The sequence below is a fragment of the Pleuronectes platessa genome, chromosome 22 (genome assembly GCF_947347685.1).
Source record: "Pleuronectes platessa chromosome 22, fPlePla1.1, whole genome shotgun sequence".
Taxonomy (NCBI): domain Eukaryota; kingdom Metazoa; phylum Chordata; class Actinopteri; order Pleuronectiformes; family Pleuronectidae; genus Pleuronectes; species Pleuronectes platessa.
Genome location: NC_070647.1, coordinates 16,941,562 through 16,968,735, shown reverse-complemented (window position 1 = coordinate 16,968,735; position 27,174 = coordinate 16,941,562). Strand labels below are relative to the sequence as shown.

General features: G+C 45.1%; 2 protein-coding genes across 4 annotated transcripts; one reads left to right on the top strand and one right to left on the bottom strand.

Annotated features, from left to right (window-relative positions):
- Positions 1-507: 507 nt before the first annotated feature.
- Positions 508-26,531, bottom strand: nup37 (nucleoporin 37). Of its 3 annotated transcripts, XM_053415362.1 has the most exons (11): positions 26,156-26,531; positions 24,784-24,925; positions 11,025-11,203; positions 10,820-10,941; positions 8,088-8,160; positions 7,752-7,846; positions 2,305-2,395; positions 1,198-1,379; positions 1,069-1,119; positions 812-905; positions 508-646 (listed from the first exon to the last, which is right to left on the bottom strand). In XM_053415362.1, the coding sequence occupies exons 1-11, from the start codon at positions 26,402-26,404 to the stop codon at positions 533-535; spliced, it is 1,392 nt and encodes a 463-aa protein (XP_053271337.1). In that variant the 5' UTR covers positions 26,405-26,531; the 3' UTR covers positions 508-532. The 3 variants fall into 3 exon arrangements, with proteins under 3 accessions (XP_053271337.1, XP_053271339.1, XP_053271338.1); XM_053415364.1 differs by lacking the exons at positions 24,784-24,925; positions 26,156-26,531 and adding an exon at positions 12,139-12,208 and having other exon boundaries at positions 11,025-11,216; XM_053415363.1 differs by lacking the exons at positions 24,784-24,925; positions 26,156-26,531 and adding an exon at positions 12,102-12,203 and having other exon boundaries at positions 11,025-11,216.
- On the top strand, positions 12,478-24,549 carry parpbp (PARP1 binding protein). The gene is made up of 11 exons (XM_053415361.1): positions 12,478-12,536; positions 12,820-12,975; positions 14,026-14,262; positions 14,375-14,479; positions 15,372-15,542; positions 15,643-15,797; positions 18,513-18,696; positions 18,832-19,013; positions 20,069-20,150; positions 23,127-23,316; positions 23,818-24,549. The coding sequence occupies exons 1-11, from the start codon at positions 12,513-12,515 to the stop codon at positions 24,138-24,140; spliced, it is 1,809 nt and encodes a 602-aa protein (XP_053271336.1). The 5' UTR covers positions 12,478-12,512; the 3' UTR covers positions 24,141-24,549.
- Positions 26,532-27,174: the final 643 nt, after the last annotated feature.

Below are 27,174 nucleotides of genomic sequence, written 5' to 3'. Positions count from 1 at the left end.
AGCCAGACCTCCTAGCTTTTCCTCCTCCTAAACTTCCTATGGACTTACTGCATCCTCACAGCAGGTGGAACAGCCCATACAGAGATATATACTTGATTTAATTCAGCTAGTCTTGTGTAGTGAACAGAGAGAGAGAGAGAGAGAGAGAGCACCTGTAGTATGATGATCATGTCGATTCGGTGAAGTGGAGATTTGGCAGCGACGCTCTCAAACGCATTCCACTGAACTACAGCTCTGCTGGCAGCACATAACAGACAACCTGATGAAACTCGCTCTTCAGAGAAAAGAACAACGAGCCCTTCGCTGTTTCATCTGCAGCTGAGCCGAGGGGGTAGACATAAATTTGAAGAAAAAAAAAAAGACAACGACAATGCTTAGGCATGCAGCGAATATCCATTACATTCCACACAGACATAGGCAGATACTCAGAAAAATAGTTTGTTTTTATTGATTATTAACTAGAGAAGACACAGAGGACCTAGTTATCCACCGGTCGGGGGGGGGGGGGGGGGGGGGAGTGCTGCACAGGCGTCTACATCTCAGTCATCCAAAAGCAAAGTTTCCTGTCGCCGCCGATCACACAGAGCGGAAGTGTCCGGTGCCAACTGAGGCCTGATCCCACTGTGGCTGATCCGATCATCACAGGCTGCAAGGACAAGAGCACGTGACACCAGACCGAAGCAATTAGAAGACATTTAAACACACAGTGAAGGTGACATTACATTTGTTAATCAGCTGATATATCAGTAGACATTGTTTACTGCCTAATATCGGCGTCAGCCCCAAACAAACACATAGAAGTCAGACTGACCTGTGGGTGTCCGAGATGGTGGATGAGTAACTGACTGCTGATTTTTCCCGGACATCCAGTGGTGGCAAAGAGGTTTTCGTTGGCTCGAGACCACCTGAGGGAAGCAACAACCTTTTTGAATATGATCATATGCATAAATCTGCTAGAATATAGAATATGAATGGTTCAGGCCAATTCCTTTTTGGATCAAACACAACATTACTTACTCTGCGGAAAGGTCAAACAGTTCAAAAGATTAAAGGAGGAAATGTCCTTACTTGAATAACCGGGCTTTATCTATGTGGGCTGGTCGTTTCTCTTGTGGGTAACTGGGGACAAGGAGCAAAAGGTTTAAGATGCATCTCGGGCCAACAGGCCGAGCAGATCAGCACCGTCCATCCCCTCACCTGGAGCGAGTTATGTCCCAGATGAGCCAGTCGTTTCCTGCCACTGCGCCCACTTTGATGGTGTTGGTGAGGCACCAGTCGGCCGACATCAGAGGGGACTGGCCGCAGTCCAGTGACAGGATGGCCTGCTGGGTGACCAGGTCGTAGAAGCGAATCGTCCCCTTCTTCTCCGCCACCATCAGCTGGAGAGAACAAGCAGGTCACTTACACCAGCTGTTGCACATCTCTTGACACTCATCCCATCTATTTCAACTTTTTCCTTTCAACACCATCAAAGTGCTAATGGCTAAGTATTCGTTCACATGCTTGTCAGAGGCTGGAAGAGAATCTGGAGCCGTCTCGACACCTTTGTAATCTGAATATATAAATCCCACTTAAACATGTATTGTGTCTCGCTGCTCGCTATACAGTGGCAGACTCTTCCCCCCCCCCCCCCCTCACACATTGAAGCAAGGCTTTTCCAAAGAGCTGTAAATTAACTGCAGACATGGCTCGATGACACGTACTACGCACCATTTCCTCACAAGATATTTCACTGCTGCACGAAAAGTGATTCCGTAGAATTGGAAACACACATCTCACCTCGTAGAAACTTGCTAAAAGAAGTGATGAAGCACTTGAAGAGAAAAGTTAAATCTCACTCACAGGGAAAGAAGATTTGTTTTTTGCCATATGGCGAACTTTGACAAAGTGAAGCCATGAATAGTAACTTTTAGATTGGAGCCTCTGCTATGATGATATAGACAATAAAAATGGTAAATATGAGCGTTTATGTTAAAGTTAGATATTTCACAGCAAAGTGTTTATTTTAAAGCTCAACATAATCTTTATGTGCCTCATTTGACTCATCTTAATAATATTCAGTATGTCAACTAGATATCCGGACATCTGAGATGAGCAGAGCGTCCGAGGGCAAATAAATAAAACCAACCTTCTCTCTGCTATGACCTCTCCTGTCTTCGTTCTAAAAAACAACTCCCCCCGTGACTTGTTCAGATTTTACAGGACAGATAAACTTCCGACCGACTTTATCGTTGTCGTACTGTGGCACAGGAGCAGTTGCAGAGTCATGACGAGAGCAGGTATCTAAAAGCAAACCCCACCTACCTTAAAGACTTCCTCTGGGTGCCAGCACACGCTGATGCCAGGAGAGCGAAGTCTGAGAGTGATGCTTTCATTCCCGTCCAGGTCCCACACCCTGCAGAGATAAATTAAACATGAAAACGAACACTAACAGAATACGGCTGAGATGAGACAGCAGAACCTCACATGAATTACTGGGCTTTGAGTGCTTTATTGGAACTAACATCAAATTTGCAGAATCTTTCGCTTTCTCAGTAAAAAAAAATTACTTTACAAGAAACTTAAAGTGCCATGAGAACTCGCTGCAGAGACACCTGTGCAATTGTCTCATTATAGTGAAGGGGTAACAAACACCGGACTTATAATCGGGTCTAATTAGTGAAGTTTTCGACTAATTCTTCTTGATGTGTGAACCCCTCTTGGCATAAACTCCCAAAACATAACCCGACAACCTCTTAATTAACAACAAGGATGGAGTTTTAGAGCGCGCTTCTAAAAATAGCATCGGATTTTGAGCCGCCCTTGTAAGCTTGCATAATAGCCGGAAAGGAAAAAATGACCTTCCCAAGGTTTCTTTCAATGTAAAACATGACCTTGGTAAAAATAAGCACACAGATTTCTTCATATTCTGATGGATTCTGGAAATAAAGAAAGTGTGTAATGGTTCCCGCTTCTGATTCGTCTCCTACGTAATTCAAGCTTTAATTTCCCCTCCATATAGACACATGACTAACAGGGCTTCATGGCGCACGGCGAGGCCAGTGATAGATGACATGTTTTCATCCAACTTCATGTTTGCCCCTAATTTATCCAGCTCCTGTGAGTCGTGCACGAGTGATGTACAGGGTCTTCAGGCTTTTCCAGGGAAAATGGGCTCCTTCCTCGGATCTGGGCCCTGAGCTGTGAAGACAGACAGACTTATGCTGGACTCCTCTTACAAGGAAAACGCCAGCCTAGCATTACATTGAGCTTTGATAGCAGGGGCAGAGGGAGGAGGGGGAGGGGGGGGGGGAATCACCCTCGCCTGAGTCGGCGTTACGCTCCACTCGCATTACAGTAAATTTTTCGCTGTGGGCGGCCCGCTGCCATTCATTTTCTGCGGAGGGCAGCGAGGGCAGCGGAACGCACGTCACTTGAGGAAGAGCAGCGGCGAAGAAGTTGAACGACCATCCTGCTTAATGCAAACGCAACACAGAGGTCCTGCGAGCGGACGCCAGCCAGGATTAAGACCAATCTTCATTAAAATAATAAGCCAATTCTACAGTTAAACAAGACTTGTGATCGCAAAAAAAAAAAAAGAAAAGCAGCTGAGAGGCGCTACGGATGCAATGAATCACTTGGATGAAGAGCGCTGCGGTTCCTGAGAACTGGATCTCTGGTTAACCACATCTGAATGATCCCTGAACTAGAAGAGAGAGAGCGGGGATGGGGGAGTACGGGGGCAGGCTGCAAGTGTTTCTGGGAATATAAAACAGACGCTTGTGAAGCATGGGAAGGCGCTGACTGATGAGGTCACATAGAAGACATCATCTAATAAAGCCCAAAAAGTACCTCCAAAGACCATCTGAATGTCAAGTGTGTTGTTGGAGAGATTGATGTCCTCAGTGGTGCGGTGCAGGGGAGGATATGCCCCGTCTCAGATGAAGACCTCAGTAAACACTCAACTTTTCCTGCCTTGTCTCCCCTGCAGCAGGATAGAGCCATGTCGAAACCCTGGGCTTCTTTCCCTCTGCCCATGAGCAGACTCAGCCAGAGCCTCCACACCATGGAGCATGAGCGGAGCTGAGAGGGATGGGGGGGACAGGGTGGGGGGGTGGAAGAGGAGAGAAAAAACCCCAGACCACACCAGGAAAACAACGACTAAACCCTATTCTCTTAGTCCACTAGCCAAGCAGAGCTCAATTGCACGCTACACCACCGACGGCCAAACTGTGGTCAACCACCGTGCCCTTCAAATGGAGAGCACCGGCTCCCCAAAAAAACATAACCTCTGCAGAACGAGGTGAAAGACATGAGACACGAAAACACGCGTGACCGCCTCTGATAAAACACGGTGTAATTGCATAACACTACATCGAGCAATAACACGCGGCTTCCATGTACAACAGGAGTTGAAAAGGACATGTGAAGTCCCGCGTTGTGCTATCGAAGTGAGAGGGAGATCAAAGCCGGATCGTTATGGTTTTGTCAGGGTTTCCCATAAGAGGAGGAAAACGGGAAATGCCACCGGCGGCGCTGCGTGATCTGATTTATTGTGGCGAGCAGAGCAAATAATCGAAGGTGACTCTCTGGAGGGGAGAGAGCTGGAAGAGTCAAACAACAGAATCCCATCCCACCGCTTGGCCGGGCGAGCCAAACGCTGAGGTGCACAATATCTGCATCAGCATGTGTTCTGACAGGAGGTGCTCAAGATTTAATTTACATTCGAAACACTAACATTATCTTTTGCACATTTACTGTTGAGACGGTTATTGAAACCGTTTGTTGTGTTTTTTGGATGAGCGATCCCCCCCCCCGCCCCCCAATCACCCGGTGAGTTCAGGGATCCCCCCCCTTTAAAGCTTACAAAAAAGATGTGAATATAAATGATAGGTAACTCCAGGGGATACATGCAGAAACACTGCAGACAACCAAGAAATCCTGATTTGAGTTTAAGAATATATCCACATATTTAATTTAAGGAGGGAAAAACAAAGCTCAAGCGCGTCTGTGCAGCAGCAAATCGGGCAGATGGAGCCGCAGCATCGAGATCCTCCAGATACTCACACTCCACCAATCGCTAGTCGGCCTCAACCGTCAATCCCGATTTTTCGCCCAGTTTTCATAGCATCGAATAACGACTTAAAAACCAAATGAAACCAAAGACCCTCTTTGAGGAAAATGTATTTGACGTTTACGTTTGATCCACGTCCAATCTACTAACACCTCCACAGAGCTTAATTACAACCTAACCTGCTGAGGGATTATGGCCTATACTGAAGCCGGCCATCAGGGGGCCGTCAAGATGAATCGGCTTCATTTTTAGGGACTTGACATGTTGTCCAATCTTTATATACATAAACATTATACAACATTTATTGGCCATAACCAGTGTGCTGAGCTGTGCTGAGTGCACAGTTCATATCTCTCAACCTGAGCCATTTACAAGTTGTTTTGCCACTAAGAGACAAACATTAACTGTTTAGAAGGCACAGAGATGGAAATAAGAAGCTAAGACTTATGGATAAATGGTTGAAACGGATAAATAAATGAAAATATTAAAAGGTATGTGACTTCAGGGAGGTAAAAAGAATAGCCACGATGGCCAAACAGTCAAAAGATGCAAATGGGCTAAAACACGTCTCCCTTGTTGATCTGCAATAACCTCAGTGACATGTGGGCCTGGAACAGACGATAGGCTGGAAGCGTGGATGAGATCTCAAGCTGCTGTAATTCGGTTCCCTTACAGAACATAAAAGATCCTGATAAACGGATTATCAGTGAGAACAGAACAAAACGATTTAAAGCGTGTGTATATATAATGCAGCTGTGAACTCACTCAACCCCAAATCCCTTAAGGAGCTGGCAGTGAGCCCCGGTGATCTCTAGGTGGCACAGTTCCCCACAGACAGGCTCCCGCTGCACTGATACTATGAGCTGCTGGGACAATACGAGCCAAATGTAAACTTCCCTGAGGAAGTGGAGTCTGGCTTCCCACCTAGGTGCCGCGGCGTCAGGTTGCATGCTGGCAACGCCGGAGTTCCCACAACTGCAGGGGACAGTGATGACAAAGCTAAGCAAACTTATAGTAGAGGCACGGCTGCCAAACCTAACAGAGCCATGAGAGAGGTCATGAGTGTATGCATGCAGGCATACACTTCCCTCACTCCCTTTCCGCAGGACCAGCGTCTGCCTCTCACACCGGGCCTCGGTTTGTGTGGGCCGACTGGAAGGTCCTCTCCTGTTAACTTGATCTATCCCCGGACCGGCCTCCGTCTTCCTCCCGCGTCCCATATTTTCTCAACATGACAGAATTTAAATCTTTCAGCAGATGGAGCACACTCCTGTTTTCTCTGGCTGGTCAGTGGAAGGAGGGCGAGAGGAGAGTGGATGGGAGAGGAGAAGAGGACTTGTTGTTTCTGTGTGATCTCAGACGGCGTGATGTGACAGGACGAGGGCACAGGGCAGGGACGGCCAATGAGAGGGTGGCTTTTATGACGATATATTAACCAGCTGTCTGGTCGAGAAGATACACAATGAGGGGGAAGATAGATTATTGTGTGTGTGTGTGTGTGTGTGTGTGTGTGTGTGTGTGTGTGTGTGGTCAAGCATTATAATGGACCAGAAGGCTGGCCAATAAACCAACCTTTCAAATTTTCTGCATGATAGATTCCTTACAACTGCTTAAGCGGAGTTCGCACTACACAACTTTCAAATTGGGCCAATCAATGCTCAGTTCACACCACACAACTTGCTGTAGTGTGATCCGGACTCTTGCCGTCGTTGTGAGTTCACACTAGATGACTGAATGGCAACGGGGGTGGGGGCACAAACTACACAATCTCTTGGACCATTGGTATCCTAATGGTCTCTTACCAAATCAAAACCAAACCACATTGATGTTACGGTCAATGACGTTTTCAAAACAGCCTTAATGACTAAAAACAGTGTCACTTACAACAATAAATCACTTTAATAAACCAATATTAACATTTTTAGTTGTGTACCTTTGTTAAGCCAAACAAAGCCATCTGATCTCTCTTACATGGAACTCTGGGAAACTTTAACTCTATTTTCTCACATTTTAAAATCAAACATTTAATGAAAAGAATAATCAGCAGATTCAACTATTGTTAAAAGAACTCTCACCCACAGCTCTGATCTTCACCTCACTGCAACTGTTTTGGTTTGAGTCTAAAATGATCTGAACTTAAAAGGAACTCAGAAACCTACTGTTCATTTACAATAGAAGACAGGGCCCAGCTCTGCGTGTAGAAAGAGAACCAGCCTCCTGATGTAGAGGGGCTTGCCCCGGCAGTGACCCTGGCTACTGACACACTTTTTCCCCCCTCTGGCATTAATTGAAAAGGAAAATTTGGGACCCTTATTATAGATCCCCCTTAGAGAGGAAAATCTTTCTGCAGCTAATTGGATTTCCATATTTAACCAATTAGCTAGAAAAGCTACAAAGAGGCTCTGTGCTTACGCACGGTCACACCGGAGCATGTTGTGCTTAGCATCAAGTTTCAGTGTGGAAATACACTCAGGGCTTTCTGCACCATTAACAGAAAACAGAACTGAAAAATCAGAAGCTGGGAACACACACACACACACACACACACACACACACACACACACACACACACACACACACACACACACACACACACACACACACACACACACACACACACACACACACACACACACACACACACACACACACACACACACACACACACACACACACACAAAAACAAAATGGTTTGGACCTGCAAGTGTGGTCGTCACTGACGGAAGCAATCTGTTTCCCTTCTGAGGGCTCGAACACCAAATGGTTAATGTAGCTGGTGTGGCCCTCCATCACCTAGGCAGCGGCACAGAAAAACAACATGTAAATGAAGAAACCACGTTATTAATAATAAAGGTGATCAATAAAAGTGAGTATTTCCCAGCAAACTTTTTCTACACTGGCAGCAGCTCTGCTTTCTGTGCGTACGGCTACATTTCCTGTATCACTAAGTACCAAATGTCAGTGCTAAGTACAGACAGTCTGAGGCCAACCGACAAGCGGCATTCTGGCCAATGTGCTCCAGATGTTGCAGTACCTTGACTTCATGCCTATCCTGGAGATCAGATGTCAGCAGGCGTAGCTTTCTGTCGGCTGCAGCGGTGCAAAATCTGCAAAGAGGAAAAAAGAGAGGATGTAAAAATAAACAAAGAGAGACCATGCAAACAGGGTCAGCCTGCACGGACCCAATGACAGACGACATCTCGCTGCCCGGACCCGCCTGCAGCCGCCGGGACTGACACCTCCGGTTCGAGTGTGTCAGTGTGTGTGGTAGGAACTTGGACAGCGATCAGTGGAGGCGCTGCCAGGGAGATTCTAATTGCACGCTAAGATAAACACGGAGAAAAACAAGATTCCTCACGCCATTTACGCATGTCTCTGTTCAAAAAAGCTGCGCAGAGCCAGGCAGAGGACTTTCCCTTTAATCAGTCCTAGTATACACCAGCGCCTGCAATTATTCACACAATTACACTAACTCACTTATGACAAGAAAAACACACACATATCACCAGAATAAACAGACAGCGGTTCACACATTTTCAGTCGCAGGCACAGATGGAGTTGGCATGATGTCACTACAAACACCCTTAACGTGCTTCAGGGTATTACTGCTACAGTAGATTAGATTAGATTAGATTCTAACCTTGCAAATTACTGTTTTACTTAAAGCATGGAACACAATCTGGCTCTTTTTCCTTTTTAAGTTTAACGTCAAAGCCAATTTCTTCACTGATCTCCAATAATCCTGCGTCATACAATAAAAGACAGTAAAATCGGGATATTATAGAATTTCCCCGTCGAATTGTGGGTTTGTTGTTTTTAATCACTGTGATCACGGTTTTCTGCACATGATAGAAATGAGAGACAATAATGTCTTCAAGTTGGATCTTCAGGGAGAGGGAAGATCCCCAAGTGTGAAACTTTTTCATCTTAGTCTCCATCTGACTCTTGCTCTCTTATAACAAGTAATAACGTAAAATAAAGCAGCTTTTGAAAACAAACATTCTTTCATCAGATTTTGACTCTTCAGCTCTATCTCTATTTTGGAAAGAAAGAAAAACGCTCTGCTGTTGTTCCACATCAGAATTTTAGGCAAAAATACAAAGAGCTGATTTAAAAATTCTCTTTCCACAACAGTTCTTCTCTTCATGAGCTTGAGTTTTCCATTTCTCAACTGGTTTTACAGGGATTAGCAGTGATCGGTCAGACCCAAAATATGTGACTAAAGTGTAATTAAATTACGCCGTGATTTTTCAGATGGGTTAGAATTCATCTCTGCCATCAGACACATGGTCAGGGGGTTAGACTAAGGGTTGTTACTGGTAATGCAGATTTTACCAATAAATAGTGAAATGTAGATTTTTCTGTTTAATCTTTTGAAAGGAGATTTAAAGTTCGCCTGGTGATGCAACTTGCATCACAGTCAACATCTGGGCGTCCTACAGTAAAATGTCTTTGTATATTTGGTCCCAACCATCTCTCCTCTCATAGTATTACGAATTTTCCCCATTATTAGCTGCTGTGGTGGTTGGTGGCGGCTGCAGCTTGAGCCCCCTTTCCGCCCCTCGTCTCTCTCACTCTCCCTGGGCCCCTGCACGAAGACAAGCCTGTGAGAACGCTGTACTTTTCCTGGAAGGCGTGATTACGTGCATATCGAAGGGAGGGATGGAACCTGAGCGGGCAGTCATCAGCACAATAACATGTGCGCACGTCACAGGCCTGGCTCGAGGGCCCTGTGGAGTAAACCACAGAAGGCATGGAATTATCGCGGCCTTTCTTTTTCAATTACAGAAAGCCGAGACACCTCCAGAGGGACAGCGGAACCTTCCCATCCAACGCTCCAATTAGGAGGAAACTCTTGCTTTCTAACAATCCGCAGCTAGGCCACTTCCCCCCCCGTCCATGGCCACCTGAAACAACTGGCTCACATCCTGGCAGCTGCAGTGTGACAGTGACGACTACTTTCACACAGCGTGGCTGCTGTGCTCTCACTACAACATGCCTCTTGTTCTGGTCACAAGAAGAATGTTCGCTAATAATTACCCTGTTGTGTTAACAGACACGAACCTCAAGTTCCTGTTTACAGTTCTCTGCTGACCTCTTACATAACAGGAGGCACTGGAGCTGCAGGTGTTTTCACCATTTATATTATCTTGTTTTAAAAATAGCCAAGTCGGGCCAATAAGGTAATTAATTAGGCTGGTGATTGACTTAGTAATTCATATTCCAAAAGTCTGAGACCAAGTTGAGGTAAATACATCAGGCTAAGTTTCCTGAGAGCTACTAGTGCAACTTAAACACAGATACAGAATTTGCTAAATAAAGAACATAAGGAAGTCAGTAAAAGAAAGGTTAAAATGTGGCTGTCCTGTGGCGGTCACACAGGACGAGGAGCCGTTTCTAAACCACGTCTCAGGAGGGGAAGCCAGGCCAGACGTCTGGGGTGGGCTAAGGCAAACCATCATTTCACAGTGGATGATGGGGAAAAACGTTTACTGATGAATCCAAGTTTGAGATTTATGACAGACATCACAGCATGTAAGGAGACAAACAGGAGAGACATAAATGTTACAGCAGTGTCTGAATCCACAAGACGAGCAATCAACATAAAGAAAAATGTTGATTTGGTAGCCACCTGCTTTCAAACAGATGCAGTTTAGCTCCCAAATCTCAAGTGACATGTTTTGAAACATATTAAAACTCTAATCTGACACTTCCAAACATGTTTCATGAGAAAGGGTGACCCTCTGATCAGTGCCACAGACGTACCTGATGGTGGGTATCCTGTCCAGTCGGGATTCAGGGCTCCAGGCGAGAGCATCGACACGTAGTTCATGATGGAAAGCTCGAAGGACATTTAACTCAACTCCTTCCAGCTCCATGTCCTCCTCCTGTGGGAACAAGAACGTCTTCATAGAGGAACGAATATGACGTGCAACAGGTGAACCAGAACGTGTGAAGCTGCATCTCTCACCGGGAAGAGGCAGGTGCTCACTACCACATACTGGTTTCCACCGTAGGCCAGGAGGGAGGCGGGGGTTCCTGAGGTGAACGGACTGAACTCCACCACGTGGACGTAGTCCTCGCATGGCACCGTGTAGCTGGGACTGCGGCTGGAGTCCTCCTGCATGATGTGTGCTGTGGTACGAGCGGCTTCAGTCCTAAACTGTACATCAGGAGGAATAAAGAGGAAATTAATAAACAAGCCTGTTTATTGGCCATAATAACATTCTCATATTATTAAAAATGCAACAGGTCAGGTCATACGTTTGCATCATCGGCAAAAAACACACACCTGAAGATTGGCTATTTTATCCATAAACAGTTACTTAAATTTCTAAATTGATTTTCTAGAAAATACTTTCTATATCACTGTTTCCATATTTTCACAGCTAGTTTGAGCAAATCTACAAATACTGATCAGGTTCTAGTGCTTTGTAAGTTTTTAATAAGATATTTTGTGATTAAAAATGCACATAAATCAATTGAACTGAAGCAACAGCTGATGTTCTTATGCTGGTTATAATCCCATCAATGACATTAAAAACATGCAATATATTTATAAGACTCTGAAGAGCTCAGTTAGACCCTGAACCAAACCTCGTTCACATATTCACCTGTTTTACATATATTTGAACAGACATGGGCGAACATAAACATTAGGACGTGTTTTGTGTGTTTAACCCAAACTACATCAGTCACTCTTCAATTCTGCTCACATTAAAAACACATAGCTGTAATATAATTGACATTTATTCAACTTTTATTCAGATGTTATCCCAATGAAGTATCACAGAAAGGACGGATTTCCCCACCATGACAGAGGCTGGTGAAATACAAGCTGTAAATGTCAAATCCAGCACTAAACTAATCATTCGTGAAAAGGTGCAACTGTCAAATAACGGTGAAGCTCCATCTGTCAAGGAGCTACAACGTGACTCCCAGGACAGAACAAGCTAGCAACACAACAAAACACTGGATTCTACTGGATTTTACCAGGTAACACTGCGACACAAAACTTAACAAGAACCCCCGAATAATTAATACACACTTTCATTCAGAATACGGCCCCGTGCGTGTCACTTTACCACGTTTATTTCTGGTAGTTTCCTTGAATCAAAGAGTGCGCGCCTGCGGGATGTTTTCAACCTACTTCCGCCTACGTCACGGACTGTACCACTAAGGGGGAAATAGCAAGGGGAGATTTAGACAAGCATACACGGGAAATGTTAAATAACACCGCGGTAGTTCTATATAATGTGAATATAAATGTAATAAGTGTGATTATGTACATGTTATAGTAAAATAACGCGAAACTGTTCATAGAAAAACGAAACACAAATCTATGTTTAACCAGAACGCGCCCATCGTTGTATGCGACAAGCTGATTGGTTAAAAGGGCAAATACGTCATTTGCGATTTAAAATTTGAAATCAGCTGCTGTTGTCTCGGACGTGGATTCATGGAAGCTGCTGCGTCATCTGAGGTTTGCACGATGAAATTAACCTTGTTTGTGATTCATAAACATTTATATATATTTAATAAACTGTCATGAGTGTGTGTTTGTGGAGAGAAGCTGAGAAACACGTAAGTTACCTTCTCTTTACAGGGGAAGTGGGAAAGGAAACGTCTACAGCTCTGTTATCAAGTCATTCAATATCCTCACAAGTCACATTGTGTTGTTTGTGTGGCTCACTCGAGGTTACAAAGTGGTTTCACACACTTGTTGTTACTTGTTGTTGAGTTACTTCCTGTTTGTGCTGGTCCAGGGAGCAATGGAGGCTTTAGGACACCGTCTGCAGCTGCTGGTGAGAACCTTCAGAAGAGAGTGTCCCCGGGTCCTGGAGTCTGAGAGGACCACCGTGCACGGGGCCGACGGCATGATGATGGTGCTGCAGCTGGCCGTGGCGGAAGTGAACAAACAGGTAAATGGTCAAGTCCCTCCAAGCAACCCCCCCCCCCCCCCCCCCCCCCCCCCTTTGTTCATTTCAACCAAAAGGAACGAGATAGTGGCAAATGTGCAAACACACACATTCACACTCAAGCAGTGGTAACAAAACCAACCAATCAGCCAATCAATGTGTATAGCCCATATTAACAAATTCCAATTAGTCTCATACCAAGGTGCAACAATTTTCTGTTCTTAACCCACAACATTACAACAATATTATAACAGTATTACCACAAATATGATGTTTATGAAGTTAAAATACCCTTAAAAACCACAAAAGTACATAATATACTATAAGTACTAATACATTCATCCCTCTGTAGACTTAAATACTTACTAACTATGTCAAGATAAGACTTTACACATCAGTCAATAGCATTAATTAACTAATTAAATGCCACGTTATTACTCCCTATAATTCAAAGACACCTTTTGGGGTTTAAGATTGAATTTAAATTATTCTATATGAACAGAGAAAGCTCTACTGATGTGTGTTTGTGTCTGACTCCTCACTACACCTACTATAACAAGCCAATAATGTCCAACAACACCAAAGAAGAGCTCAACAACAAGTGCAATTCTCACTTTCTAGGAACACAATCTGACCAGTTCTTGAACCCGGGGCGGATGCTTACCTAATATGGCTTCATGGGCTGAGTTAATATGTTGCAGTTGGCTTTAATCTGCTGAACAAACGGCTGCAAACTGGCAAACGAAGGCAACAGTCAAAATACTTTTGACTAATAACAGAATAACACACTGAAAACATTTGTGAGGGCTCCAAGTCATCTGGTGTCCCGGAGACGAGGCAACACGAGCCCATTTCACATCATCGTCATGACATAGCTCAATTGAACCATCAGGCTGCCTGTCATCGCATCCATAACTGATGACATTACCGCTGGTTTCCGGCGGAGTCCGCTCACGGCCCAGTTCTTTGGTCTCCCTGCTTTTGAGCTGATTGGTTCCAGGCCATCACTAATTAGGGCCTCTGCTCTAACTGCTTTCTCTCTCCCTGTGACAGCACCGCGGAGAGTTCAAAGTGTCTCTGAGTGATGTCCTGATGGCCTGGAAACACTTACTGTTCGGCAAGCTTCACCTGCCGGCCCCCGACTCTGCACGCTTGGAGAACTATGATCTCATCGTGGAGGCGTACGAGTCCTTCCTGAAACGCTCCAACACGGTGGACCTGGTTGATGTCCTCCGCATGTACAAACAGCTGAGACAAGTGGACGCTGACCCAGAGGAGCCTGTGAGCCCGGTGAGCGGGGGGCGCCGCGATGTTGATTGTAGGGGTGGAGGATAAGTTTGGCAACTAAATTAGACCAATTAGTTTCCCTCTCTAATGTTTCTTTGTGTATTATTTTGCCCAGATCCAGCTGTTTGAGTTCCTCACAGGCACGATGGAGTTCTCAGGGCTGCCAGACTCATCAGTCCCGTCAACACCGTCTAGTATAAGCCGGTCTTGCAGCTCCCAGGTATACCCACTATTAATATATATATTAATACAAGGTGCAATCTAAACTCCCAAAAGAAAACCACTATTTCCACTTTACCTTTTCCCCTTCGTACTAAGTGTTTCTCCGTAATATGAAATGCTGTTTCTCCCGCTGGCAACAGTCCATGCATTTACTTTTCATAGGCATACTTAATTTCTGTCTGGATTCCATCCTGCACTTATTGACAGGAACTCTATATCATATCGCTCAGATTTAAGAGTGCAATGTGAATTCAATTACCAAGCAGATGTTTAAAACACAACACACAATGTGGGGCTGGACAAGTGCTCCTGCAACACGGTCTCTTTCCTCCACTCCTCTGTCACTTGCAAATTTATGAGTTTTTAGTGGAGGCTCGCTGCTGCTGCTGCACCACCGGTTTCGGGTGATGTAATTTTTTTTGGGGGAGTTTAACACAGGCTGTCAGCTGCTGTTTTAGAGGTTTTACTCAGGCAATAAAGCTACTGTCCCTTTTGGTAGTTGATAAACACAATGAGTTTTATCAAAGGAATACTTTGACACTTTGACGAATGCGTTCAGTGGCTCTCCGGTGGAGAGACGCAGCAGAAAGTCGAAACCACACTCCTGCCGGTCCGGCTCTAATACATGGCTCCAGCCAGCATCTGGTTAGCTTAGCACGAGGATGGAAAGAGGGGGGAACGTGTCTGGCTCTGTCCAAAGCGCCTCTGATTAACATGTTATATTTTCGTTTTTCAATGCAGACTTTACCCTTAAAATTGATAAACCAAATGAATCCTGTGCAGTGTCAGGTGTTTAACGGCCTCGTGGCCCGTGGGAGGAAGCTGTTGCACAACCTGGTTGCATTTGCAGATGTGTGTGTGTAACTTAATAATGTGTATTTTATCCGTAGATGAAAATGGCAGTGAGAAGGGTTTTCTGCTCCTATCTGAATTTGCTCGTTAATACCAAGAACGACATGGCCGTGGCTCTAACCCTCGACGTCCCCGCTCGCGCTCTGGGACGCCAGGCGTTCACCGACGTCAAGCACGCCGCACAGAGCGCCAACACGTCTCTGTTCCTGGTAAGACACGTTCCCACTCGGCACATGCGCAAGCAAACCAAAACTATGACTTTTAGAATTCAAAGCAACCGGTGCAACTTTAATTAGATTTCTTCCGCAGGCTGTGACTTCCTTCGTGAGGGCCATCCAGCTCGGAGGAAAGGGCTACGCTCCAGCCGAGTCTGACCCACTGAGGAAACATGTCAAAGGCCTGACTGACTTTGTCCAGTTTGTAGACAACCTGGAAGAAATACTGGGGGAGGTTCCTGACCCAAGGTACACAACTGTGAATTCCTGCTGGATTCCAGCTCAGTTGTTGGCTTTAAATTATATTTAAATCCAGGTGATAAAAGTGACGCAGGGTTGCACTTGGAATTTTTGACAACGGGAGTAGAAGTGAACAGCTGTGTTGTGCAATATGTGGTATATTTTCATGTTGTGTAGATCGTTTGTCGTATTGGGAAATGTGAGCATTTGCTTTCTTGCCAGGATTTAAAAAAGATTGATAACTCTCTCTCTCACAGTATGAAGCTGCAGCCGGTTGGATTAGCTTAACCTAAAGTCTGTAAACTGAGGAAAACAATCATCCTGCATGGATCTGTCCAAATACAACAGAAGTGCCCATCAGTACCATCTTTAATTTATCTCATTAATATATCATATTTCATTCAGCTGATTTAATATGACACTAAGGGCTTTAAAATGCATAGAGAAGGTCACCGAAGTTACAGTGAAAGATGGTGTTATGAGAGATTCTGGTGGAATTCATTTATTTTGGTTTTCGTTTTTCGGATTTTGGATGATCTCAGCAGCGGTTTGTTTATGGCCCCGGTCCAACAGTACTTTGGAAGATTTAGATATGTCTGAAACTGTCCAGACCAGATTAGATAGAAAGTTTGGATCTCCACAGGGCGTGGAGATTTCTAGGAACTCATCAGAGACGGGTTCCATGGGTGAACCGGTTCCTCGAACTCGGGCAGGAGACCATCAAGCCACGTAGAGCTGTTGTTTCCAATGGTTTTCCTCTTTAACAAGGTCACCTCGTCTGAATGATGAGGATTAAAAGTCTTATTCTTTGGATTTTTGCAAACTTCACTTAGTGGTCAGAGTCCCAGAAGCCCGACCACTGTCCCTGTTTTGGCTGAATTTAATTGAATTTATTTTTTTAAGGGGAAAAGATTTGTTTAATCAAGTCCTTGCGTGTGTGTGCTGCAGTTTTGAAGGAAGATGTCACCTAGAGCAACTGTTTCTAATATCAGATTGGGCAAGACCTGAACTCTGTTGAACTGAAAATAAGATATCAGGTTTTTCACACCCAGGCAACAATAAAGAGTTCGAAGAATAGTTTCTGTTTTGATAAAGAGATTCAATACACACAGCACTTTTAATCATGCGCCAATTTATATTGGGGTTCAATGCCTTGCCCAAGGACACTTCAGATCAAACCACTGACCCGAACATACTGGTACATACGTGGCATTTCCATTCTAAGTAATGCAACTTTATACGTTTACTACATTTTAATTCAATGTGGCCTTATGCTGCAAGAAAACTTGGCGTCAAAGCACAGTGAAACTTTATGATTTGAGTTTTCTCTGTATTGCTTCCTTCTCTTCTGGAGGTTGGATTCTGTTTCAACCTGATTTAATCAGGCTCTGTAGAGGCCCTGCTGTTCTGCTGCTACAGTCTCATAATCGTGCACCCCTGCAATAACACCTGCGATCGTGAAATCCACCTGTCCCACGGCAGCTTATTATTTCAATGGAATCCCCGTAATGACTCCCATCTAAGCTTCTCACGATAACATCGGGATTGCTAAAGCCTGGTCATCTTTCCCACATCAAAGTCTCCGTCAAAGGGCTCGTTCCCGTTTTTCACTTTGATGAATTATCATCAAACCTGGAGCTCCGCAGATCACTCTCCATACTGCTGCAGATTATTTCGGATGTTCCAGGCACTTGGCACCACATCAGAAGTGGTTATCAGAAATGATTTAGATGGTCGATCATGTGAGGGTTGAGCTTTGAGGAGAAGCCGCGGAGGGAACCCGCCGTAGAGGTCGAGGTCCCAGGGGCCAGAACAACACATTGGAGGGTTTGTGCTGTAGTGGATTGGACCAGAGCTGCTAGTCAGAGGGTTCTCGGTTCACGCAGCGCTCCACGTCTGATGAAACACAGACTAACTGAGCCAAAGTGCGTCTCTCAACAGGCAGTGCCTCTACTCTCTCAGTGGAGTACTACCTCTCGTCATACAAACACCTTCTATGGAGAGTTCAGGGCCAGCTTGTTTCAGTGAACATCTGTTTTCCCAAATGATTCTGTTACCGAGGCCGGCCCGCTCGCATCAGAGCCGGGGTCAGGGTTGGACCACCGCCTCTCCACCTTGCCGCGCTCCCTTCTAACACGCTTTAGTGCACTCAACTACAGGAGTGATATGTTGCTGTGATTTTTGGACGTGTGGCGAACGCAGTGTGCGAGCGTGGACGAAACAAATACCCAGAAATCTTTGCGGAGGAGCGTCCCTGGAGTTTCATCGCTGACGGTGCATCTGTGAGCGCAGGGACAGTGTCCAGGGGCCCGAGCGACTCTAACGGGGATGTGGAGCATATTTTCTGCTTCGTAACTGTTAGCATTGGCACGGCCGCGTTACTGTGAAATAAAGCTCGACTGGATGTTAACACAGAAACAATTACTCTGAGCCCTTAAAGTCAGTGTCCAATTAATTGAAAGTGAAGCCGCCGTATATCTCCTGAAGACATTCAGACTACGGCCCTGGCTTTTCAGCTTTAGGGGGGAGTTATTCATGTTGGCAAATATTGGCTGAACTCTTGAACACTATTAATTCCATCCAGATGAAAACGTGTGTGTGTGTGCTCCTCCAGGAGAGCCTTTCCAAAACAAAGGCAGTTTTTTTTTCTCCTCTCAACCTATGGCACAGTTTAGCTCTCCCCAACAGATCTATGTCAACGTGAGTGTCACTGTGTAATTTCAGCGTATGTGGAGCCAAGCTGGTGGCGGCCATCAGGGCGGCGCTGGTGAAGGGACGCAGCAGCGGAGACGAGTTGTACGTTGCAGCCGAGGAGACGACCAAGGAGCTGAAGGAGAGGATCTGCCAGATACACCAGATCCAGAAACGGGCCGCCAATGGAAGCGGGACGGGGATCAGCCCTGCCAGGGTATTGTTAAACCTCTGCCACAGTTTTGGGCTTTTGTGTCTCCTAACTGACATCCATAGATTGGACCAGAAGAACCTTCATCTTCCCCCCCCCCCCCCCCCCCCCACACTGATTGTACCTGTTGTTGCTCCGCAGCCGAAAGCATACGCAGTGAATCACGCCACGGCCTTCGGAGGTCGGGACACGGTGAAGGTGCTGATGGCGCTGCTGGACGAGGAAGCTCTGACGCCGCCGTGCGCCAACAAGGCCGACCTGCTGTCTGAGGAGCAGCCCGACCTGTGTGGAGCTGAGGGAACATGTGTCCTCACGTTGTTCAGGTTGGTCGCAGCATGCAGTAAAAAGCCTTTTGTGTTTTTAATAGCGCAGTGTATTTCTTTATTGGTAATGATTATATGAAATGCAGGTGTTCAGCCGTCCTGCCATGGAAATCTCAAATCTGTTGGGGACATCACTTTGGTCCCGAATAAAACATTTCCATGTCTAATGGATGGCTTTTAGTTTTTTACATCCATTGTTTCCTGATGATGAATCCGACTGACTAATTATTCTCATCTAGCACCATCATCAAATATGTGGTTCATTACCAAAAACCTTATCATCATCATCCTTTGCTAAGGTTAGTGCTAATTGGCAAATTGGCACTAATGAACTACAGATGATTGTGCTAATTAGTTAATTAAAAATGTGGCTTGGTGATGTCACTTATGTCAGAGCATTGCTAAATGTGAACAGCACCTAAAGATGATGTCGTTTTTACCTTTAGTGCCAATTAGCAAGTGTTGCCATGCAAATGTGTGAAAATATGATTGTGTAACCAAAACTCCACATTTCAGAGCAACTTAAGTTCCAGGAAAATTGTGACATTTCTCATGATAAGCTCTGTTTTCTGATATTTTAGGACATTTGTAATATTATAAACAGATAAATCGACAGTGAAACAACGGGATTGTTCCAAGTAGAAAAATTACTTTTAAAAAGTATTCCACTTTTAAAAGAATCCTTCACACATTGATTTGCACTTGACCATTTTCACTACTAGCAGGATTCAGTCCGTGTGGGGAAAACCCCTGCAGCAGCAATTAAAGCATCATGAGACCTACAACTCTCCACTGAAACCATATGAAGGAAAATCCTCCCACACCACACTGGAACAATTTCTCTGGTCAAACGTCTGAAATCAAAATATTGTAAAAAAAACAATATCCACTGGCTGTGGTCGGGGGGGGGCTACATAATGTCTGAGGTGGATTGACATGGAATGGCTCCGATCCAAAAACAAGCATCAGCTCAGTTCTATGTTAATGTGACCAGAACCTTCCCTGTAAACGTGATCTGTCAACTCTTTGCTTTTCCTCCACAACTCGCTCCACAGATCTCCTGAAGTGTCCACTGGATGTTCTCCAGAGCCCCTGAAGAACCGAGTCCAGAGCCGGCTGGACCTGCTCAAACCCAAGGTAACGTGGGCCCCCCCCGGTCCCAGGGCGCCAAATCTAAACCATCACTTACCTCAAATTGAATCAGATGTGCAAACATTGAAAATAATGTCTTTATATCCTGTAATTTCTCCTCGGTATTATTATTTGTTTGCTTAGCTGAAGCTCCCATCTTAACTGACTTCCACCGTTCCCGTTTGCACAGCTGGGCTTTAGCTCTCGGTGTTGGTTTGAGGCTGAAGTTTAAATCCGCGGCACAAAATGACTTATTCGAGTGGAATTCAGACCATTAACCAATCCCGGTGATGCCTCCCCCCCATCACCCACAGTTCACAGGGCAGCTCACTGTTTACCTGATATCAGATTCTCCTGTTTACTTCCTTTTTAACTTGCTGTTGCCAGTTTGAAGATCTGTTCTTGCAATTTTTTTTCTGTTTTGAGCAAAAAAAGAGATTTGGACTCTTAAATGGTTTGAAGGTGCAGTTATTATAAAAACCACCCAGTAGGGGCCCAGTCTATATACGGAGACAGATGGAGACTCTTTCCCATAAAACTATTAGAGTTGCATTGTGGGTAATGCAGGTTCGATGTCTGGTTTAGGAGTGTAAATCCATTTATACTGTTTTAAACACTGATATATAATATGTGCTTGTTTGTTGTTATTGGGTTTTTAAAAACTTGATATCAGCATCGGCCTCAAAAACTCCATTATCTGTAGGACACACAGCTCCAGCTTTATGCTCCTTGTATTTAACCACATCCGTTGTAGTAGTCCAATAACATAATTTTTATAATATTACACTGAAAGGGCCTGTTTTATATTTATTTCCAGATAATAATATGTGAATAAGATATGAATACAGGACTTGTAGTTGTTTTTTTACGGTGCGGTTTTGCTACGTTTACTTAAGCATCTGCTCTTTCCTCCCTCTCCGCTGCTGAGTCACCCCACAAACACTGGTAAACGTTAGCTCTTGAGGTAGGACTGATCTTTTAACTTTAAGTAGCTCCGCTGTGTGAACTCCTTTTGAACATGTATGCGAAACACATTTAGTTAAATGGCTCCTTTATTTGATTGCGCTAGCAGATGTCATTTTAGCTCGCCACAATCTGGCTGCCTTCCTGTTTGAGTGCGCCGTAATGGTCCCTGGGCAGCTCACCGCTTCCTGAACTCGGTGAGCGGAAGCTTTCTGCATCAATTTCACTTTGAAGATGCCATATCAGTCGCGTAACTCGACTAGCAAGGGAAACTTGAAAGGTTATTGTTTCCTGTTGTCTGCTGAAAGACTTTATCCCGTACTTCTCCAGCGGTTTCATCATGCGCTGACGTCAACTGGCAACCACAGATATGGACGGATCTAGTTTCTGCTTTTTGGGGCATTTCCAGATATTTCCCTCCGTGCCACAGACGATCCAAACAGAGGAAACCAACCTGGAGTAAAGCTCCTAATGCCAATTCACTGCTGCTCGCCTGCTATATTGGAAATGATATCTGTGGGAAGACTCGTTTGATTACACGATAATACTCCAGAATATAAGTTTTATTTCCTGAGCAACTCTCCGGTGATAAACCGTAATGGCTGCACCTGTTTCCCCTTCTCGCTTCCATCACCTGCGCGTGAGAACACATGTCGAAAACTCAAAGCTGCAGGGACTGCTTGCACCTGGTCCTGGAAGCGCTCTCAGGAATGTCTCGGGTCAGGTGTCTCCGGCGTCTGGTCAGGTGCTGAGCGGGGTTACTCCAGGAGAGTCGTCTGCAGAGGCATGAGGACTGTCTGCCCACACGGTGCCATGTCGGGCTCCCACCTGTTGTAATTGGATTAGATGTTCTCCGTCAGTCATGGTTTGGCCGTGTTCACTCTTCCATCCCCTCCCATTGTTTCCGGGGCATATTTTTTGTTGTCATTAGCATGCAACCGGGCCGGCGTACATTTCTAGCTCCGTTATTGAAGTGTGCCCCAGACTTAAGGTTGCCCTTGTCTTAGGTGCTCTCTTAAGAAGTAATTTAGAAAAGCACAGAGGCTTTGATCCCTTTGTGCTTCGCAGGCCCACCCAGCTTTGCTCGCTGCATTTTTCCCCTCAGATTTCTCCTCCCTACTGTGGCCCACTGGCCTGAAGGGTGAAATCCTTGGATTGTGATAATCCCAAGCAGGCGTAGATCAAACAGTGGATGAAAAGCCGTGGATCTGTGTGCCCCAGGGCCGGGATTGAAGTCTTCAGTATCATTCACTTTGTTATATCTAACCAGATTTTCCGAGAAGGCTTTTTAATGAGGAGCTGCGCCACAGCCTTAGAAATATAAGTGATAACCCTGCATACTGTTTGATGTGAGAGTCGGACTGATGCATGATTTATCAACTTTTATCAATGACTAAGGTGCTCATCAGTTGTTAAAATACAGAGGTATGATTGAAAATGTGGTAAATCACAAACCTCCCCAGAGACCAACCAGTACCTGAAATATGTCTGCCTTTAATCACCCTATCTCTAATGGGTTCTTCCCTGACCGATACCTCATCCTTCCCCTAGTAGGTTTGGTGAAATGCTGCTAACTAGATGTCAAACAAAAAAACAGATGGAAACCAGTGAATCGTGTTAAACGTCACGAATGAACCTGAGAAGCTCTCACCTCGCTGTCCGGCCCAATTAGCGCCTTCACCCAGTGTCTTTTTCCATCGCTGTCGATCGGAGCCAAAGCCGATTTAAACCCTGCGGAGTCATTTGATCAGGGACTGAGTTGTATCCATTCCCACTGCAGACAAAAGCCAGATGTTGGGTTATTTTAACCAGTAGATTACAAGATATTCATGGTTCCCTGACTTATCAACCACTTTGAGTTAAATCGATAGATGGAGTGCCGTGAAAACACCAAAGGAAAAACCCAGAGCGTGTGTTTGTTTGTTTTTTCAGCCAGAAACTTCCATCCTCCATCCTTCATCATTAACCATGACATCACATCATCTGCATCAAAGTTATCTTTTTTTTTATTCATTCCAGCCTAAAGACAAAGTCATGCGATCCCAGTTTGCGTGCACGTACAAAGAAGAAGAGGAGCTGCCACTCAACCGTGTGCTGGAGTTCCCCAGCAGCAGCCAGGTTCCCACCTGCGTGCACCCTGCACCAAAGGTCACGACCCCTCCAGCTGTGTATGAGGAGAGCTGCTCCGGTGCGGAGGGAAGAAGCTCAGGTACAAACTTCACTTCTGGAAATACTATGGGTACTTTCTGTACGAGTCGAGCAGCGTTCCCTTTCTGCTGGGATATATTTCTGTTTCCTCTGACGCCACACGGCTGGACCGAGGCCCAGGCTCACCTTCCCAGCTCCAGCCGTGAACCCTGCACAGTCCCAGCCCTGGGACCAGTACTTACCATTAGCCATTAAATGAATCCCCGTTCTATAAAACCTGCACACCCCCACATCTGTAGTAAAAAAAAACGACACACACACACACACACACACACACAGACCTTTTGCCCATTTCCCCTCCTGTCTTTTGTTTCAGGGGAGTCCAGGCTCTGCTCCATCAGGTTACATGACAAATGTTAAATTTCAGCTTCGTAGAATAAACACAGAGCTGCTTCAAGTAGCAGCTAACGTCAGCAATTTCGTCACATCATTTCCCCCCCCTTGTTTTTTGCTTCCAAAAGTTTTCACACTTGCTTTTGATTGCTTTTTTTTTCTATTCCAGCCAAGCCTCCGTCTGAATGTCCAAATAAGGAGCCGAGTGGCATCCAGCAGGGAGCCGCGCTCAAGCCAAGAAGTGGAAATGCCCCGACCCGAGGTGCAGGCCCGGGCGACGGACAGAAGACCGGTGATAACACACAGAGCAAGGGCAGCAAGAGGAAGCAGGTGGATTCTGACCGACACGGAGGATCAGAGAACCAGCCGCCGGAGAAGAAACGAACCACGAGTGTCTCGGTCAAAGTGCCCGGCAAGAAAGTCGCCAAGGCCGCGGGTAAGAAGAAGCTGATCTCAGGACAGGGAAAGTTAACCAGCTTCTTCAGAGTCTAAGCATCATGCACACACACTTCATTTGGTCACATGGAGTTGAGTCCTTATTTTGTTCTGATTGATTATGATTGTTTCTCTTCTAAACTCTTGATAATGAAAGTGGAAAAAGTCAAACTATTCTTAAACAGAACGTTTTGACATTTGAGAAGCAGGAAGTGGTGACTTTCTGTTTTGATATATCACTTTATTAGTTAATATATCATGAAGATTGGTTGTTTACTTTTTTAAACAGACTTATTAAGCATTTCTGGGCCAGTTTAAATTGCACTGTTTTTACCTGTGACATTGTTTTGGTCAGTAAACCTCGGTTCAGCAGATCAGTGATTCGACAGTTATTTAATCTGTAATATCCCCAAAACCAACACTGTAAATATGCTTGTGAATTTTAATAAAGTTTTATTTTGTTGTACATGTTTGGTTTAAACTCTTCTTTTCGACATAGAAATGCATTTCAGTGTAAGACACGAGGAAGAGCCCTCTGCTGCACAGTCAGTTGGCGTTGGCAGAACCCCAGCAGGGTCGGTACACTCGTCCGATCATACACCGCAGCACTGGGAGAACGAGGGAAAGATTAGAGATTTGATCAGTGAAGGAAATAGAAAGATGGTAAACTGTGATGAGAGAGGATTTTCCAGATACTCACTGTTGATGTCGGTGTCTCTTCGGTCCATTTTGAAACTGTACTCGGCCGGAGTGCGGCTCAACTTGTGGTCTGCGAGCAGAGGAAGGCTCCGGCTGAGGCCCGAGTTCAGCCCCCGAGTCCCGTGTCCCTTCTGCCTCATGTCCTGAAACCCAGCAGTGATCAGTGATTACCAGTGACAGCACACGACCACACAGATGCGACAGGTTGTGAACTCTGGATCGTCCAGGGGCAGCTTTTTTAAGATAATCTCTTTCACTTGCAGTGCAGGTGTTGGATCTGCCTCTGAGCAGCTGATCCAAGCCACAGGAACCCCCCCCCCCCCCCCCCCCCCGAATGGAAGAAATGTGTTTCCCGGGTTTTACGGCATCACAGTGGCCCGTTTCCCTCCACAGCCCCGGCTCACCCAGATGGCTTTGTTCTCTCCACCAGGGCTGCCTGTTAGCCATTACCACAGAGATAACCACCATGTTCATTACACACCGGGGACCCAGCCGCCAGATAAACCCTCTACACATAGCAACCCAACGTTTGTGGAAGCACAGATATATAATCATTCTTCCCACTGAGATTCCAATAAATTCATAGGCTTTATGGGCTTGTGATCGTTTGACCTTTTTTCAGCTTGTGGTACTTCCCATTTTCCATCGCTGTCATAAACGATTTTCATAGACGTGTGTGAAATATAGACTTAATGGTGGATAAGAGGACGAGGTCAAATGTTCAAGCACATGATGGAGGTACCGTGCTCTTTGTTGGTGTTGGTCATTGAACGGTGCTGATGCAAGATGAGTGACGGAGACGACGGAGAATCACCAGACGACTTATTTGGTGTGAATTAACCGAGAAGCCTCTAAAATAGCTGGAAACTAAAGACACTAAAGAATGGGTTCACCCAAATGATGAAACTATATTTTCTGGGTACGTCTTGGGGAATCGAGCCATTTCACAAAGATTTTGAGATTTTTAAATTCCCAATATAATGGAGGATGATGGATTTTCAAAGATGAAAAGTTCAAATGAATTAATCAAGAAAGTTTGTGTTACTAACTGGAGATGTAGAGAATTTTGATCTAATTAAGCACGCCGTCCATTTATATCATGACATGTATAGGAAACATTTCTGTTTATTTGAACTGGTCCCAGGGCACAATACTTTTTCAAGCAGTGAAATTCATTGTATTCATCAGTTTCAAATAAATCTGATTTAAAAAAAACGGTGCCAGGTTTTTAAAAATCCCTTTGGCTGAACTATAGCTGGGAACCAAGCTGGTTTATAACTGGTCTATAAAGCATTGGTCCTTGTTTAACCCATTATAGATAATAAACGTATAAGTAAACATTGGGTATAAAAAAAATATGCAAAGATACTCACCGAGAGGATGAAGATCTTAGGGTTCCCCTCTTCATCTCTGATGCCGTTGTCCAGCATGAGGCTTCCTCTGTACACAGGCGGGACCATGGCCTGCTCCATCATGGGTTCGTCTCCCAGAAAGGAACTCAGGCCGTCTTGCTCTATTACACCATCTTCTCCTTTCGTCGTAGGTGAAGCTACAGTTACCAAGGGGCTGTTCAGCTCAGAGAACAGCACCAGAGTAAAGACGACGGAGGAGACTGAGATCATGGTATCTACACTATTTGGTTCTGAAGGCCGGGACTGATCTGAGCTCGACTGACGACTGTAGCGACTGGGCTTTGGGCTGCGTTATATACTGAGGGAGTGATTCTGCTTGATTGTTAAAGGTTTGAAGGCATCATGTCTCCTGCAGGGGTGCATCTGTGTGTAGGGCCAAAGGTCACAAGACGTTTAAAAGAAATGTGCTATGACTCCATCGATGTTGTTCCTGTGTAAAGAAGAAGCTGAATGGGTTTATTTAATCTATTTTGGAATTCAATGAATTCAAATGGCCACAGAGGGAAAACACGATGGGCTGTAATTCCCTCCACATCACAGAGCGAGGTCAAGAAGACTCACAAGAGGTGAAAGGGCGGAAATTAATCCTACGTGTCTTCTCACAAAGTCCCCATGTTGAAATGAAGACAGCAGGTGACAGGACGGAGACAGAGACTCGTCATAGTGAGTTCTTTTCTCTGAATGGCCGCACAGAGATGAACTAAATCCTGTGATGGACAAAAGGTCAGGAACACGTGTGAAAACCTCAGAACTGAGACTAATAGTGAGTCATACTAAAGGGAGAGATTGACGATTTCGGAGATATGGGAAATTGCTTTCATTTTTAATGAAGCTACGACCAGGAGACTGTTAGATTATCTCAGCACAAAGACTGGAAACAGATTGAGACAGTTTATCCCTGGTTTGACCAAAGGTGACAAATCCATATAAATGCAATGCTCCTTAATTAACACGTAATATCTTGTTAATGACTTGACTGA